The sequence below is a fragment of the Pecten maximus genome, chromosome 9, assembly GCF_902652985.1.
Source record: "Pecten maximus chromosome 9, xPecMax1.1, whole genome shotgun sequence".
Lineage (NCBI taxonomy): Eukaryota > Metazoa > Mollusca > Bivalvia > Pectinida > Pectinidae > Pecten > Pecten maximus.
In genome coordinates this window covers 43650241-43669520 of record NC_047023.1, presented here as the reverse complement: position 1 = coordinate 43669520, position 19280 = coordinate 43650241, and the positions used below count along the sequence as shown (strand labels likewise).

Sequence of the window (19280 nt, the reverse complement as noted above, 5' to 3'; positions counted from 1 at the left end):
TCATTTCCTAGAATCTGAACAGAATATTATGTTTGAGAAAGAAACATGGTGGCCAGATTAGCGAACAGTTATAATCATATCAGCTGCAATAAGTTATAGCTAAATGTGATTTCCTTAAGTGAAGACTTAATCTAATTTAAGAATAATTCAAAATATATGCTTAAACACAGAACTCTAAGGGTATTCTTGGAATCAATCAATTTCCCGAAGTTTTCTGTAGATATATATTTTCATAATTTATCTGGTACAGGAAAATGATTAGACTGAGCGGACGTTCTTTTACCCTAGTACAGATTTTATTGTAGATATATGTGGTTAATGTGAATCATTATATTTATGTGTTAAGTGTTTACCATTACACTTAGGTGTATATTTTAAAGACGAATGCGTTATTTTAAAAGTGTGCAGGTCTACTACGAAACGTTTTAAAGCAATTTTTCGTGAGGGTTTGTCCCCGCAAACTAGCAACACGAGGTGCAACTGTAAAATATCCCCGAGACATTCACAGTAATTACCCAGAAGCTATAAATATCCCCGAGACATTCACAGTAATTACCCAGAAGCTATAAATATCCCCGAGACATCCACAGTAATTACACAGAAGCTATAAATATCCCTGAGACATACACAGTAATTACCCAGAAGCTATAAATATCTCCGAGACATTCACAGTAATTACCCAGAAGCTATAAATATCCCCGAGACATTCACAGTAATTACCCAGAAGCTATAAATATCCCCGAGACATCCACAGTAATTACACAGAAGCTATAAATATCCCCGAGACATCCACAGTAATTACCCAGAAGCTATAAATATCCCCGAGACATCCACAGTAATTACACAGAAGCTATACATATCCCTGAGACATCCACAGTAATTACCCAGAAGCTATAAATATCCCCGAGACATTCACAGTAATTACCCAGAAGCTATAAATATCCCCGAGACATCCACAGTAATTACACAGAAGCTATAAATATCCCTGAGACATACACAGTAATTACCCAGAAGCTATAAATATCCCCGAGACATTCACAGTAATTACCCAGAAGCTATAAATATCGCTGAGACATTTACAGTAATTACCCAGAAGTTATAAATATCCCCGAGACATTCACAGTAATTACCCAGAAGCTATAAATATCCCCGAGACATCCACAGTAATTACCCAGAAGCTATAAATATCCCTGAGACATTCACAGTAATTACCCAGAAGTTATAAATATCCCCGAGACATCCACAGTAATTACCCAGAAGCTATAAATATCCCCGAGACATCCACAGTAATTACCCAGAAGCTATAAATATCCCCGAGACATCCACAGTAATTACCCAGAAGCTATAAATATCCCTGAGACATTCACAGTAATTACCCAGAAGTTATAAATATCCCTGAGACATTCACAGTAATTACCCAGAAGCTATAAAGATGTACTCTAATGGTATTCATTGTTAGAGCACATCGATCAGTACTTTCTGTTATGGATGAAGGAAGTCAAACATTCTATAAATATCTTTCTAGGAAATCAGATTTAAAATATCTACCAGACGTCTCTGTCTGTCACAAACAACCATAGTAGCCATTACCGTCCTCATGTGACCCCGACTGTTGTGGGGATGTTTAATGCTGTAAAAATGTCACTGTTTACTTATGTATCGAGACATGTTGGGCCGAATGTAGTTTTTATAGCTCACCACTATACCATGTTTGCTGCATGTTGTTAAAACAAAAAAAGAGAAACTTGAAATGAATCATACCAAATACACAAGGATCAATTATTTCAATTTGAAGAAAAGCCTGGTTTAGTAAATCATTCGGCTGTCACAGACCACTGCATTGATTATAATCAGTATGGGCTGTAGTCATGTTGTCTTGTTCGACATGTCTAGCGGGCCGACAGGTTAGGGGACAACGGTCCCCATGCATGTTTAAACAGTTTTTATGCATTCGATACAGCATTTAATTAAGATAGTAAAATATCTTCCTTGTTGGTTCATATAAATATCCTTTATCAGATACAACGCGTCCACATCCATGTCGGAGCGTCTGTCCGATTAACAGGTAAGGAAAAGGAACGTTTATAATATACATTTATAATATCATTAAATACAAATAAATTACCAAATTATACTGTCTTTATGTTTACTGAATGCTTCTAAATTAATTTAATGTGTTCCTAAGTTATTGTATTCACCATGCTCTTGAAAAGTCTTCAGTTTATAACATACAACACATAATCTTAAAACAAGTGCTTGCAATTTCTACGTATATGTATCTGTGCAATAATCGCATGCATTCGCATACCTTTATTTTGTGGAGTAACAGGATAATCCATTCACGCTTTCTTATTGTCCAAACTGAAATGATGTTAATGATCTATTAAATTGTGTACTATTATATATAATTAAAACAAACCAATTACTCGAGCTGGAGTGATTAATGCTGACATTTGATGGATCATTTTGTTGATGCGGGTATGATTACACAAAGTAAATAGGTTGTATGCGCTAACTCCAACCCTTAATTTACTTGATTATCAATAATAGCAGTACAAGAGTAATCCTCGATTTCCCTAATCTTTAGTCATTAACACCTCGTGTATTCTGAAATTACAATACTTTAAATGCTTAACCAAAATAAAATATTTGCTTTATTTTTCTTTGTGAGGACATACTTTAATAAATCATACAACCCATTTTTATCAACAATCTGCCATACTATCTGTAATAAAGCCCACGTCTTTTTATAATGCGTATTTACATAGATATAGATACATTACAGATTCACCTTAAGACTCATCATCACTAAGTTATCCAAAGCATTTATTGTACATTTCTATTTCATGATAGTCTCTTAGTTTATAATAATGCCAGAAATTTATTTTTAGAAAATGGGGCGCCATCTAGCGTTAACGTTTCTCTTCTGTTATGCGGTATGTACTGGCACTGTCAGAGGTAAGTACAGATAAAGATTACTCAGGGATACAAACGTCTTTATTTATATAAATAATCCCAGTGGCGGAGATGGAATTATCTCTATTAAAAGTTGCATACGAATATATCTGCTTAGACCATAGTCTCTCAATAACCTGGATATACTCAGGACAGATCATACTACTTTAAAACATTCAAACATAAACGACAACTCAGACCTCATCAACATCTAATAATATATTAACCAAGAACTAATTACGTCTCATCGTTAAAATGTCATTCATGTAGAATATAAACGAACTCTTTTACCAGGTCATTTAGATAATTCTCCATGTTTATTTTATTATCCGATATATTATGATTCCTTTAACACTATCTCTGCTAAGTAAAAGTTGTTTGTCGGGTTGATACGTGATAGACCTTTCTAAGACATAATGGATTATTCACTCTTGTCAGAGGGCTTCAATCGTGCTGAAGGATCACATTAAGTTTCTATCATTATGGAAATATATAGACAATAGATATCTGCTTATCTTTTTATATCGAAAATCGCATAATTGATATTGGCTGCATTATTATCTCTACTGTATTAATTAGTAGAAAAGGAGTGCAGTATATCACAATATTACAAACGTTGACGGGTTTGCTATTTAGGTAAGGGTCCATCGGCAATTACCAAAATTGTGTCAGGTTCTGCTGGGGCGGCTGGGGGAGGCTCTGGAGGTATAATATTCCCCGCCACTGCCGGTTCAGGGATGATGTCCAGTGGTGGAGGAATGTCTAGCAGCGGTGGAATGGCTGGTGCCGGAATGATGGCCGGCGGAAGTGGCATGGCTGGTGCCGGAATGATGGCCGGCGGAAGTGGCATGGCTGGTGGTGGAATGATGGCCGGCGGAAGTGGAATGGCTGGTGGTGGCAGCGATTTCGGCATGATAAGCAGCACCGCCATTCCTTTTTATGGAATCGGTGGGGGGATATCTAGCGGGATGTGTGCAATGATACCAGGAAATAGCTGGACATTTTATCGCTCCACAGGGGGCATACCGACTTATGGAATCGGTGGTGGCATGATGGGAGGTGGTGGTATGGGTGGTGGGATGATAGGAAGCGGGGGTATGGGTGGTGGGATGATAGGAGGTGGGGCTATGGGTGGAGGGATGATAGGAAGCGGGGGTATGGGTGGAGGGATGATAGGAAGCGGGGGTATGGGTGGTGGAATGATAGGAGGTGGGGCTATGGGCGGCGGAGCCATGGGCGGAATGGGAGGCGGGGCTATTGGAGGTGGGGCCATGGGAGGTGGTGCTATGGGAGGTGGGGCCATGGGAGGTGGTGCTATGGGAGGTGGAGCCATGGGAGGAATGGCAGGCGGAGCCATGGGCGGAATGGCAGGTGGAGCTATGGGCGGAATGGCAGGTGGAGCTATGGGCGGAATGGCAGGCGGAGCCATGGGCGGAATGGCAGGTGGAGCTATGGGCGGAATGGCAGGCGGAGCCATGGGCGGAATGGCAAGTGGGGCTATGGGAGGAATGGCAGGTGGAGCTATGGGCGGAATGGCAGGTGGAGCTATGGGCGGAATGGGACGCGGAGCCATGGGCGGAATGGGAGGTGGAGCGATGGGCGGAATGGGAGGAGGGGCCATGGGCGGAATGGGAGGTGGAGCGATGGGCGGAATGGGAGGAGGGGCCATGGGCGGAATGGGAGGTGGGGCGATGGGCGGAATGGGAGGTGGATCTATGGGAGGAATGGCAGGTGGGGCTATGGGCGGAATGGGAGGTGGAGCCATAGGCGGAATGGGAGGAGGTTCAATGGGCGGAATGGGAGGTGGGGCCATGGGCGGAATGGGAGGCGGTGGAATGTCGTTCGTCAGTACCAGACGTAAAGGAAAGCTAGGTAATAACAATTGATAACTGATAAATGTTGTACATTCTTCCGTCCTTCATTTTCCTTCCAGGATTGTTAAAATTATATTTCATATATGTCATTCAAACAAAAGTAAAATTTCTTCTCAACCAATTGCATTTCTATGTATAAGATAATTGTAAATTGTTCAACTTGATGTGTACACCTTTTCACTGTTTGTATCATAGGCTCCTATTAAACAAGACAAAAACAAGTTATCGACTTTGAGAAGACGCCAGATGATGATGGACATTCGTTTACATTATTGTGTGAATCCTTCATATACCATTTTGAAAAATAAATTTTATAGAAATGTCATTTTTCTTACGACAGTTCTCTAGTTTTTCTTTTGGATACACACATGTGATACCCGTATTTAGGATAAACACGTGTGGTAGCCTTATTTAAGATAAACACGTGTGATAACCTTATTTACTATAAACACGTGTGATAACCTTATTTAAGATAAACACGTGTGCTAACCTTATTTGGGATAAACACGTATGCTAACCTTATTATAATAAACACGTGTGATAACCTTATTTAAGATAAACACGTGTGATAACATCATTTACGATAAACACATGTGATAACCTTATTTAAGATAAACACGTGTGATAACCTTATGTAAGATAAACACGTGTGATAACCTTATTAGGATAAACACGTGTGATAACCTTATTTGTGATAAACACGTGTGATAACCTTATTTAGGATAAACACGTGTGATAACCTTATTTAAGATAAACAGGTGTGACAACCTTATTTAAGATAAACACGTCTGATAACCTTATTTAAGATAAACACGTGTGATAACCTTATTTACGATAAACACGTGTGATAACCTTTTTTAGGATAAACACGTGTGATAACCTTATTTAAGATAAACACGTGTGATAACCTCATTTACTATAAACACATGTGATAACCTTATTTAAGATAAACACGTGTGATAACCTTATTTACGATAAACACGTGTGATAAGCTTATTTAAGATAAACACGTGTGATATCCTTATTTACGATACACACGTGTGATAACCTTATTGAAGATAAACACGTGTGATAACCTTATTTAAGATAAACACGTGTGACAACCTTATTTAAGATAAACACGTGTGATAACCTTATTTACGATACACACGTGTGATAACCTTATTTAAGATAAACAGGTGTGACAACCTTATTTAAGATAAACACGTGTGATAACCTTATTTACGATAAACACGTGTGATAACCTTATTGAAGATAAACACGTGTGATAACCTTATTTAAGATAAACACGTGTGACAACCTTATTTAAGATAAACACGTGTGATAACCTTATTTAAGATAAACACGTGTGATAACCTTATTTACGATAAACACGTGTGATAACCTTATTTAGGATAAACACGTGTGATAACCTTATTTAAGATAAACACGTGTGATAACCTCATTTACTATAAACACATGTGATAACCTTATTTAAGATAAACACGTGTGATAACCTTATTTACGATAAACACGTGTGATAAGCTTATTTAAGATAAACACGTGTGATATCCTTATTTACGATACACACGTGTGATAACCTTATTTAAGATAAACACATGTTATAACCTTATTTAAGATAAACACGTGTGATAACCTTATTTACGATAAACACGTGTGATAACCTTATTTAAGATAAACACGTGTGATAACCTCATTTACTATAAACACATGTGATAACCTTATTTAAGATAAACACGTGTGATAACCTTATTTAGGATAAACACGTGTGATTACCTTATTTAGGATACACACGTGTGGTAACCTTATTTGTGATAAACACGTGTGATAACCTTATTTAAGATAAACACGTGTGATAACCTTATTTAGGATAAACACGTGTGATAACCTTATTGAAGATAAACACGTGTGATAACCTTATTTAAGATAAACAGGTGTGACAACCTTATTTAAGATAAACACGTGTGATAACCTTATTTACGATAAACACGTGTGATAACCTTATTTACGATAAACACGTGTGATAACCTTATTTAAGATAAACACGTGTGATAACCTTATTTAGGATAAACACGTGTGATAACCTTATTTAGGATAAACACGTGTGATAAATAATTTAAGATAAACACGGGTAATAACCTCCTTTAGGATAAACTTTAATGTGATAATCTTTTGAGGGATAAATATTTCAAGGGTCAGTTTCACTTTCAGAGTTAAAATATTGGTCAATTTTACAGTATAAACGTGATGTTAACACTGTGAATGTTTAAACGCTATTTTATAATGACGTTCTGTAAACACGGCAAATATGATTTTGATAAAAAAGATACCGACAATAGATCTGGCATAGGATAGGAAATAGGACATAGGATAGGAAATAGGACATAGGATAGGAGAAATAGGACATAGGATAGGAAATAGGACATAGGATAGGAGAAATAGGACATAGGATAGGAAATAGGACATAGGATAGGAGATAGGACATAGGATAGGAAATAGGATATAGGATAGGAAATAGGATAAAGGATAGGAAATAGGACATAGGACAGGAAATAGGACAGGAGAAATAGGACATAGGATATGAAATAGGACATAAGATAGGAGAAATAGGACATAGGGAGGGAAATAGGATATAGGATAGGAAATAGGACATAGGATAGGAGAAATAGGACATAGGATAGGAAATAGGATATAGGATAGGAAATAGGACATAGGATAGGAAATAGGAAATAGGATAGGAAATAGGACATAGGATAGGAGAAATAGGACATATGATAGGAAATAGGACATAGGATAGGAAATAGGACATAGGATAGGAGAAATAGGACAAAGGATAGGAAATAGGACATATGATAGGAAATAGGACATAGGACAGGAAATAGGACATAGGATAGGAGAAATAGGACATAGGATATGAAATAGGACATAAGATAGGAGAAATAGGACATAGGATAGGGAATAAGACATAGGATAGAGAATAGGACATAGGATAGGAAATAGGACATAGGATAGGAAATAGGACATAGGATAGGAAATAGGACATAGGATAGGAAATAGGACATAGGATATGATTGTTTACACATGTCCTGATAACTCTCATATAAGAGCAAAACTAAATTAACAGGGGGAATGGTTTGTTTCCGTGGTGATGTCACTTTTCAGTTTGGAATATCTTGTCTAACTCATAAGTGTTTGTTGACCAGAAATTCCAGAAATTTAGCCTCAGACATATGATATGAAATAGGACATAAGATAGGAGAAATAGGACATAGGGAGGGAAATAGGACATAGGATGGGAAATAGGACATAGGATAGGGAATAGGACATAGGATAGGGAATAGGACATAGGATAGGAAATAGGACATAGGATAGGAGAAATAGGACATAGGATAGGAAATAGGATATAGGATAGGAAATAGGATATAGGATAGGAAATAGGACATAGGATAAGAACTAGGACATAGGATAGGAAATAGGACATAGGATAGGAAAGAGGACATAGGATAGGAAATAGGACATAGGATAGGAAATAGGATATAAGATAGGAAATATGACATAGGATATGAAATAGGACATAAGATAGGAGAAATAGGACATAGGGAGGGAAATAGGACATAGGATAGGAAATAGGACATAGGATAAGAACTAGGACATAGGATAGGAAATAGGACATAGGGTAGGAAATAGGACATAGGATAGGAAATAGGACATAGGATATGATTGTTTACACATGTCCTGATAACTCTCATATAAGAGCAAAACTAAATTAACAGGGGGAATGGTTTGTTTCCGTGGTGATGTCACTTTTCAGTTTGGAATATCTTGTCTAACTCATAAGTGTTTGCTGACCAGAAATTCCAGGAATTTAGCCTCAGAATAACTCTTTGGCCCACTTAATTATGTTGTTTCCGTAAAAGTTTATAAGCCACATAGTGTGATGGTATTTCCATTTGATTTCCTTGAAAACAAATCTTCAGTTGAAACGATGGCGTCCATTTCTGTGTGTATACTGCTTTCAATGTTTCACAGAAGTCGTCAGTTTTTATTCATGATTTTTGTGACACTGTTATCCAAGATTGATAAGATTGACTTGTCCCCAATGCCATTTTGATTCCCCTTCATTAGTAAACATTATGGTATTACAACTGTAGTATCAATTATTTAATGTTAGTAGTCGATTTATAGAAAACCAAACAAAAAGGTTGATATACAATATACACTCTTAACTACGGCGATGTGAGGTCACTATAAAAATAATTATCTTGTATGTAAAACTTAGTATCTTGTACAGGATAAATAAATTGATACTGGGACTAATACACCGCTGTATTTAATATTATATCAATAAAAATATGTCAATACACTTGTATTAATTCCTCTTCCAAACTTAAAACCTTTTTGTCTTGATTAACAATCAGTACATATTTTATTGATATTGTCGGGAGTGTTGGAATCTGATAGCTCGTAGAGTTATCTTTCTTGACCCTGTAAAACCCATTGAAAGCTTCTTTCAAGCGATTTGAACGGTCATTTACAAATCTATCAATTAAAGAACGACAGGGATATGTATTAACACATACGAATCCTGGACATTTTTATTTAGATGTAGTAGAGATTTCGTATAATTACAATTTGAACATCATTCCCTTTAAGCGATAAACCAAGATATCTAAACAAAACATTTTCAAATAAAATAGCAGAAATGTGAATGATTCAGTAATCAACCATCAGCAAAATCAAGTAGGTTACCATCAGTTAACTTAAGAAACTAGCATTCACTTAATTAAAGTAACTAATCATCAGTTAACTGAAGCAATTAACTACCAGTAAACTGAAGTAATTTACCGCCAGTTAACTCAATTAACTTCAATCAGTTGGTTTACTAAAGTTCACTAAACACCAATTAACTGAAGTAGTTAACTTCCATTTACATTTAGATTAAGTGATTGATCACAAGTTAACTAAAGTTACCTACCATTAGTTTACTAAAGTAACCAGCCACCACTTAAATGAAATAATTAACACCAGTAAACTGAAGTAATTTCCCAAGAGTTAAATAAAGTCATTAAACACTAGTAATGCGATCAACAACCATTTAACTAAAGTAACCAACCGTACGTTAATTAAAGTAACTAACCAGCAGTTAACTGAAATAACTAGAGCTATTAATTACCAGTTAATTTAAGTAATTAACCACTTGTTAATAGAAGTTACTAACCATTAGCTAATTAAAATAATAGACCACCAGTTACCAAAATTAACTAACCATCAGTTTGCTAAAGTAACTAACCACCGATTAACTTATGTAATCAAAATCATCAGTTCACAAAAATAACTAATCATCAGTTTATTTCAGTAACGAACCATCAGTCAACTAAAGCAACTAGACATTTTCAACTAACGTGACTAACCAACATTAACTAAAGTTAATAATAGATTAATCACCAGTTAACTGAAATAATAAACCACCAGTCAACTAGAGTAATTTACCAACAGTTAACTTCAGTAACTAACCATTACTCAACTAAAGTAACTAACCACCAGTTAACTGATGTAACTAACTACAAGTTTACTAAAGTAACTAACCACCAGTTAACTGATGTAACTAACTACAAGTTTACTAAAGTAACTAACCACCAGTTAACTGATGTAACTAACTACAAGTTTACTAAAGTAACTAACCACCAGTTAACTGATGTAACTAACTACAAGTTTACTAAAGTAACTAACCATCAGTTAACTGATGTAACTAACTACAAGTTTACTAAAGTAACTAACCATAACTTAACAAAAATAACTAACCACCAGTTATTTTAATTAACTAACCACCAGTTAACTATAGTAACTAACCATCAGTTTACTAAAGTTAATAAACATTTTTTTAACTAAATTAATTTACCGTCATTAATAAAATTTATAATGTGGTTTTATTGACTGGCTTTGAGCTTGTTTGTCGCTCCTCCGTGAACTCCAAAAAGAATGTACCAGCTAAGTACATTGTGAACGAAGCCCTGGCGGTAAAGCGAATGTCTGTCTGTACTAACTCTATTGGCAGTATGGTAAATGTTATCCAGTTTCGCTTGTCAATATTGTGTAATGTAAGTGTCAAAGTATTAATTAGAAACATCTCTTTCTCTGTTGGTAGATTAGGATTAATGTACAATGAAACATCTAACATTTGATAGATGAAGATTCAAAATATCTCATTTTTTAAAAAACATATGTGCAATGTAAATTGTCTTCAATAGCATCTGTATTTATGTTTTATTGCCTCTCTATATTGACATTATAAAATTATGTATAAGAATACTCTGTCTAAAAACACATTTCTTTTCACCTATTTCGAGGTTTTTGGTCGCCTCCTTTATGGTAACCCTCAGGCCATGAACACCAATGACGAGTTCTGGAAAAAAAATTCCAAACAAACAAAACATTCTGACATATTTAATATAAAAAATCCAATATAAATCGATTAAACGGGAGCAAACTATGAACAAAAAATTAGATTTACATAGAAACCTAGGCCAAATGCTAGTAACGTTCTCAAAAAGAGAGCTAGGGTAGTGATACCGAAAGAGCGACGAACCAGCGGTAACAGCTATATTATGCAGTTGAATTATTTTTGGTTCTATTTATCTAACTCTTCTTATTGTAGGATCTGGAGCGTCTTTTGTACGACCACTTCATTTAGTTATATAGAAGGAAAAAGCAGCTCTTATTTCAACACTTGATTTATAAGCAGAGACTGTGATTGTTATTTAAAATGTACAACCTGCGGATCAGATCGGGAAATAACAATATATATGTCAAGTTTTATTTGATCAATAGAAAAAATATGAAATACAGTTTTGACGGGCCATTAACGGAAGTGGATATATCGATTCCAAGACTTGACAAAGTCGGTAACAAACCGTGCAGACATTAAGTCAGGGTAGACACCGACAACTAAAGACAACATGGAGAGATGCATTGTCTCATTCATTACAAAGGAAACAAAAGATTTACTGTCGGGATAAAAAGCCGGTAAACCTATACAGCAATATTTGATCAGAGGTTCATATGGCGAAGATGATTAAACTGGAGAATTCGATTTGTAGGTCCTGGTCTGGGTTCAATACTCACAGCTTGTGTTGCCTCATCACAGGGGTATTCGGTTCTTTGATGTTTACGTAGGACCCGACATTCTGTGATGGTAATGAACAGCCAATGTTTTCTAGTAACGGACTTTGATCCGGATAACAGTACGTACATTGATATGGATATGTTATATAAAAATGATCATGTTTACAAGGCTATTGAATATAGATTTATCTCATACAACATTATATCTGATGTTTCAGGGATGAATTTAGTAATGAACGCGGTCATGTTACAAACAATAGGGTACTGATATTAATACTCATGAATAAATGCATTGTTTCTTGGGATATTGACATGACATTGTAATAAAGGTATTGCTAGGATAAAACGGGACATGTGATGTTGTTAAAGATCGATCAACTTTTAATCGATTAGGTTAGTATTGTACTATCGGTAGTGTGTTAGATATCTATATTATATTAATATCATGGATGTCCTTCTTTCTACTCCGTTGTTATATGGTGAAGTCACTAATTGTTACAGCATATCTAGGTGGACAGACAAAGGACAGGGGAGGCACAACAACAGGGATGAATGACCAATGGAGACAAAGAATATCAACAACGATAAGGAACATCAACAACGAAAAGGAATATCAACAAGGACAAGGACCGTCAACAAAGACAAGGAAAATCTACAAAGACAAGGAACATCAACAAAGACAGGGAACATCAACAAAGACAAGGAACATCAACAAAGACAAGGAATATCAACAAAGACAAGGAACATCAACACAGACAGGGGACATCAACAAAGACAGGGAACATCAACAAAGACAGGGAACATCAACAAAGACAAGGAACATCAACAAAGACAAGGAATATCAACAAAGACAAGGAACATCAACAAAGACAGGGAACATCAACAAAGACAAGGAATATCAACAAGGACAAGGAATATCAACAAAGACAAGGAACATCAACAACGACAAGGAACATCAACAAAGACAAATAACATCAACAACGACAAGGAACATCAACAAAGACAAGGAACATCAACAAAGACAGGGGACATCAACAAAGACATCGAACATCAACAAAGACAAGGAATATCAACAAAGACAAGGAACATCAACACAGACAAGGAACATCAACACAGACAGGGGACATCAACAAAGACAAGGAACGTCAACAAAGACAAGGAACATCAACAAAGACAAGGAATATCAACAAAGACAGGAAACATCAACAAAGACAAGGAACATCAACACAGACAAGGAACATCAACACAGACAGGGGACATCAACAAAGACAAGGAACATCAACACAGACAAGGAACATCAACACAGACAGGGGACATCAACAAAGACAAGGAACATCAACACAGACAAGGAACATCAACACAGACAGGGGACATCAACAAAGACAGAGAACATCAACACAGACAGGGGACATCAACAAAGACAAGGGACATCAACAAAGACAAGGAACATCAACACAGACAAGGAACATCAACACAGACAGGGAACATCAACAAAGACAAGGAACCTCAACAAAGACAGGAAACATCAACACAGACAGGGGACATCAACAAAGACAAGGAACATCAACAAAGACAAGGAACATCAACAAAAACAAGGAACATCAACAAAGACAAGGAACATCAACAAAGACAAGGAACATCAACACAGACAGGGGACATCAACAAAGACAGAGAACATCAACACAGACAGGGGACATCAACAAAGACAGGAAACATCAACACAGACAAGGAACATCAACACAGACAGGGGACATCAACAAAGACAAGGAACATCAACAAAGACAAGGAACATCAACAAAAACAAGGAACATCAACACAGACAGGGGACATCAACAAAGACAAGGAACATCAACACAGACAAGGAACATCAACACAGACAGGGGACATCAACAAAGACAAGGAACATCAACACAGACAAGGAACATCAACACAGACAGGGGACATCAACAAAGACAGAGAACATCAACACAGACAGGAGACATCAACACAGACAAGGAACATCAACACAGACAAGGAACATCAACACAGACAAGGAACATCAACACAGACAAGGAACATCAACACAGACAGGGGACATCAACAAAGACAGGAAACATCAACACAGACAGGGGACATCAACAAAGACAGAGAACATCAACACAGACAAGGAACATCAACAAAGACAAGGAATATCAACAAAGACAAGGAACATCAACACAGACAAGGAACATCAACAAAGACAGGGAATATCAACAAAGACAGGCAACATCAACAAAGACAAGGCACATCAACAAAGACAAGGAACATCAACAAGGACAAGGAACACCAACAAAGACAAGGCACATCAACAAAGACAAGGAACATCAACAAAGATAGGAAACATAAAAAAAGACAGGAAATATCAACAAAAACAGGGAACATCAACAAAAACAGGTAACATCTACAAAGACAAGGAACATCAACAAAGATAGGAAACATCAACAAAGACAAGAAACATCAACAAAGACAGAGAACATCAACAAAGACAGGCAACATCAACAAAGACAAGGAACATCAACAAAGACGTTAGCTTTTCATGCACAGATTCTCCGTCAACATAGGGACGCTTAAATTGCGCTGATAAGTCCTTTCAAAATGGTACTGTCGAGTTGACGTGGTGTAACGTCATACAGAGACGACGTCATGAATTATGCTACTGATTCCATATGAACCCAGTTATACAAACATTGTTCTTTTTGTTGTCACAGCCAAAAGCACGATGAATTTAATAAGGTTACGCAATAGCCACCAGGTACTGTGTGTAAAGTCGTGTTGTTTGTGATTTACTCATAAAGAATGGAATACATTTAGCAATTTTATCTTAAAATATATCAATATATTAATTTTGATGTAAGTCTTTGAGAATTCCTTTGATCTATTTTGAATGTCCTCGGTCGTCCCCTTAGGTACCAACACTTAGACGGATCACACAGCTGTATGGTGCAGTTCAAATAATTGTTGGCTCTGCTGTATCTAACTCTTAATTTGTATTGAAATGGCTAATGATATTATTTGTTGAGTCTTTAGTATAATCCAGCCACTGTCTGATACATGTTAATAAACCCCTGAAGGGACGGGTTAGAATTTGTCTTTTGTATCTCACTGCATTTCGTAAGAGGCTACTAATTGTGGGGTCCTCCCCAGCGTCAGGGCTGCTTTCTACTTTGTGTTCTGCTCAGTGGACATTGGAGAGAGAGCCTAAGAATAAAGCTCGCAGTATCCCACTACAAGCTGAATCGGTGATTTCCTTCCGCTGCCTCTATTTATGGAACATTGAAATCACCAAAATAGATCTGCCCTCATTGCACTTCGTATCTTTGTTTTGTCCCTTATTTCTTCACTGTTCTGTCTTTCAGTCCTTTGTTTTCTTCCATATGTGTCTTCTTGACAACCGTCCTCATATGACCCTGCTGTTGGTGTGACCCTGACAACCGTCCTCATATGACCCTGCTGTTGGTGTGACCCTGACATCCGTTCTCATATGACCCTGCTGTTTGCGTGACCCTGACATCCGTTCTCACATGACCCTGGCTGATGGTGCGACCTCGACACCCGTCCTCATATGACCAGGCTGTTGGTGTGACCTTGACATCCGTCCTCAAAAAACCCTGGCTGTTGGTGAGACCCTGACATCCGTCCTCATATAGCCCTGGCTGTTGGTGTGACCTTGACAACCGTCCTCATATAACCCTGGCTGTTGGTGTGACCTTGACAACCGTCCTCATATAACCCTGGCTGTTGGTGTGACCTTGACAACCGTCCTCATATAACCCTGCTGTTGGTGTGACCCTGACAACCGTCCTCATATGACCCTGTCTGTTGGTGTGACCTTGACAACCGTCCTCATATAACCCTGGCTGTTGGTGTGACCTTGACAACCGTCCTCATATGACCCTGGCTGTTTGTGTGACCTTGACACCAATCCTCACATGACTTTGGCTGTTGCGAGGACGTTGAACACCCTAACCAATACAAACGTTTGTGATCTGGTGAATTGATGCGTTACGGAATATCACGCCAGCGTATCTGTAAAATGTACTGGATATTATTGACTAATAAACTTATCTTTATATCATCAATTATATATGTATGGAGGAATCCGTTATTATATATAACAGAGGTGACATTACATGATGATCGCCTCGTTATTAAATATGAGATCAATAGAGAGCGTTGTCAGGGGAGATTATCGATCTGAGCCTTTACAGGTAGATCTCTTTAATCATTTACACAGATACCCTGCCTAGTAAAATTGGTGATATACCCATCAGATTGCACACAATGTCTCCACGGAGTCGAGTACTAATTGTGGAAATATTGAATACATCTATTGGTCGTATCACTTAAGATAAAACCTCGGTATACTGCCTGGGAAATGTTCATCAATAAATGAGGCGTTATATCGAGGGTGACTTATGGAGAAATGAAATGATTTGAGGAAAAAGTGAAGTGACCAATAAATGGTCATTTTATGTTACAGTTTATATTAGCACGAACATAATATCAAACGAAACAAATACGACAGATTTGCCGTAATTAACCATACATAATACAATCCCCTAGACAATGTGTCATTGAGTTACGTACTTATATACCAAAGATCCACCCCTAGACAATTTGTCATTGAGTTACGTACTTATATACCAAAGATCAACCCCTAGACAATTGTCATTGAGTTACGTATTTATATACCAAAGATCAACCCCTAGACAATTGTCATTGAGTTACGTATTTATATACCAAAGATCAACCCCTAGACAATTTGTCATTGAGTTACGTTCTTATATACCAAAGATCAACCCCTAGACAATGTGTCATTGAGTTACGTTCTTATATACCAAAGATCAACCCCTAGACAATTTGTCATTGAGTTACGTTCTTATATACCAAAGATCAACCCCTAGACAATTTGTCATTGAGTTACGTTCTTATATACCAAAGATCAACCCCTAGACAATGTGTCATTGAGTTACGTTCTTATATACCAAAGATCAACCCCTAGACAATTGTCATTGAGATACGTTCTTATATACCAAAGATCAACCCCTAGATAATTTGTAATTGAGTTACGTACTTATATACCAAAGATCAACCCCTAGATAATTTGTCATTGAGTTACGTTCTTATATACCAAAGATCAACCCCTAGACAATTTGTCATTGGGTTACGTTCTTATATACCAAAGATCAACCCCTAGACAATTTGTCATTGAGTTACGTACTTATATACCAAAGATCAACCCCTAGATAATTTGTCATTGAGTTACGTTCTTATATACCAAAGATCAACCCCTAGACAATGTGTCATTGAGTTACGTTCTTATATACCAAAGATCAACCCCTAGACAATTTGTCATTGAGTTACGTTCTTATATACCAAAGATCAACCCCTAGACAATTTGTCATTGAGTTACGTACTTATATACCAAAGATCAACCCCTAGACAATTGTAATTGAGTTACGTACTTATATACCAAAGATCAACCCCTAGATAATTTGTCATTGAGTTACGTTCTTATATACCAAAAATCAACCTCCTAGATAATTTGTAATTGAATTACGTTCCTATATACCAAAGATCAACCCCTAGATAATTTGTCATTGAGTTACGTACTTATATACCAAAAATGAACTCGCGGATAATTTGTCATTGAGTTAGGTACTAACATGTATTTACCAAAAAGCAACCCCTGGATAATGTATTAATGAGTTACATAATTATATACCAAAGATCAACCCCTAGACAATTTGTCATTGAGTTACGTACTTATATACCAAAAATCAACCTCCTAGATAATTTGTGCGTAAAAAAGAGGATTAAACAAGGAACGTACATGATATGAGTTCTGTCCCCTAGCCGAGACATACCAGAGTCTTTAAAAATGGTAGTTGCTGATCCTGCTTAGCGCTCAGCATATTTGGAGTGGGACGACTGGTTCGCCCGTTGTCAGTATAATGTGACCGGGTGGGGTGTGCTGCTGGGTGTCTTCGGCAGTATGCTTCAGTGAGGTAGCACTATAAATCGGCAAAAGTTCCGGCCTATCACAAGGAGACTTAACACGAACATACCGCAGTCTCCCAAAACACACATACGCACTCACCACACGCATGCATGTCGCACGCACGGGAGACCGTCCTTAAATGACCTTAGCTGTTAATAGGACGTTAAACAAAATAAACCAAACCAAACCAAACTATGTTATGTGATGGTACTTGTCAATCTGAATTTCATAGGTCCCATTTATGTTCATTAATCGTAGTTCTGCATGTAAATGATAACCCAAGTCAGTAGTACAATCAGACTATGTGAGAGCTCGGTTGAGAAACACCGTAAAATATTTAGTTTTATTAATTAATGGACAAACAAAAGAATAATAAATTGGCCAGTTTATAGGCAAATGATACTGTATACGTAAGGTATTGTGATTACGATGATCAGTCATATATCTCACACCATATAGTATAACACTGTAGGTGTATTATACATGATACAGTATAACACAGTAGGTGTACTATACATGATACAGTATAACACAGTAGGTGTATTATACACAATACAGTATAACACAGTAGGTGTATTATACATGATACAGTATAACACTGTAGGTTATTATACACGATACAGTATAACACAGTAGGTGTATTATACACGATACAGTATAACACAGTAGGTGTATTATACACGATACAGTATAACACAGTAGGTGTATTATACACGATACAGTATAACACAGTAGGTGTATTATACACGATACAGTATAACACAGTAGGTGTATTATACACGATACAGTATAACACAGTAGGTGTATTATACACGATACAGTATAACACAGTAGGTGTATTATACACGATACAGTATAACACAGTAGGTGTATTATACACGATACAGTATAACACAGTAGGTGTATTATACACGATACAGTATAACACAGTAGGTGTATTATACACGATACAGTATAACACAGTAGGTGTATTATACACGATACAGTATAACACAGTAGGTGTATTATACACGATACAGTATAACACAGTAGGTGTATTATACACGATACAGTATAACACAGTAGGTGTATTATACACGATACAGTATAACACAGTAGGTGTATTATACACGATACAGTATAACACAGTAGGTGTATTATACACGATACAGTATAACACAGTAGGTGTATTATACACGATACAGTATAACACAGTAGGTGTATTATACACGATACAGTATAACACAGTAGGTGTATTATACACGATACAGTATAACACAGTAGGTGTATTATACACGATACAGTATAACACAGTAGGTGTATTATACACG

General features: G+C 36.8%; 2 protein-coding genes across 2 annotated transcripts; both read left to right on the top strand.

The window, feature by feature from the left end:
- Window positions 1-2025: 2025 nt before the first annotated feature.
- On the top strand, window positions 2026-4841 carry LOC117334032 (glycine-rich cell wall structural protein-like). The gene is made up of 3 exons (XM_033893450.1): window positions 2026-2065; window positions 2892-2958; window positions 3592-4841. Exons 2-3 carry the CDS (start codon window positions 2895-2897, stop codon window positions 4839-4841), a joined length of 1314 nt encoding a protein of 437 aa, XP_033749341.1. The 5' UTR covers window positions 2026-2065; window positions 2892-2894.
- Window positions 4842-12510: 7669 nt separating this feature from the next.
- Window positions 12511-14367, top strand: LOC117334031 (probable serine/threonine-protein kinase DDB_G0280133). Its single transcript, XM_033893449.1, has one exon. The coding sequence runs from the start codon at window positions 12511-12513 to the stop codon at window positions 14365-14367; it is 1857 nt and encodes a 618-aa protein (XP_033749340.1).
- The last annotated feature ends 4913 nt before the right edge of the window (window positions 14368-19280 follow it).

Bases quoted from the DNA above. Each gene is read 5' to 3' on its own strand.
- LOC117334032 (XM_033893450.1), top strand. From the start codon at position 2,895: ATGGGGCGCCATCTAGCGTTAACGTTTCTCTTCTGTTATGCGGTATGT. The intron at 2,959-3,591 runs GTAAGTACAGAT...TTTGCTATTTAG, and splicing joins ATGTACTGGCACTGTCAGAG to GTAAGGGTCCATCGGCAATT.
- LOC117334031 (XM_033893449.1), top strand. From the start codon at position 12,511: ATGGAGACAAAGAATATCAACAACGATAAGGAACATCAACAACGAAAA.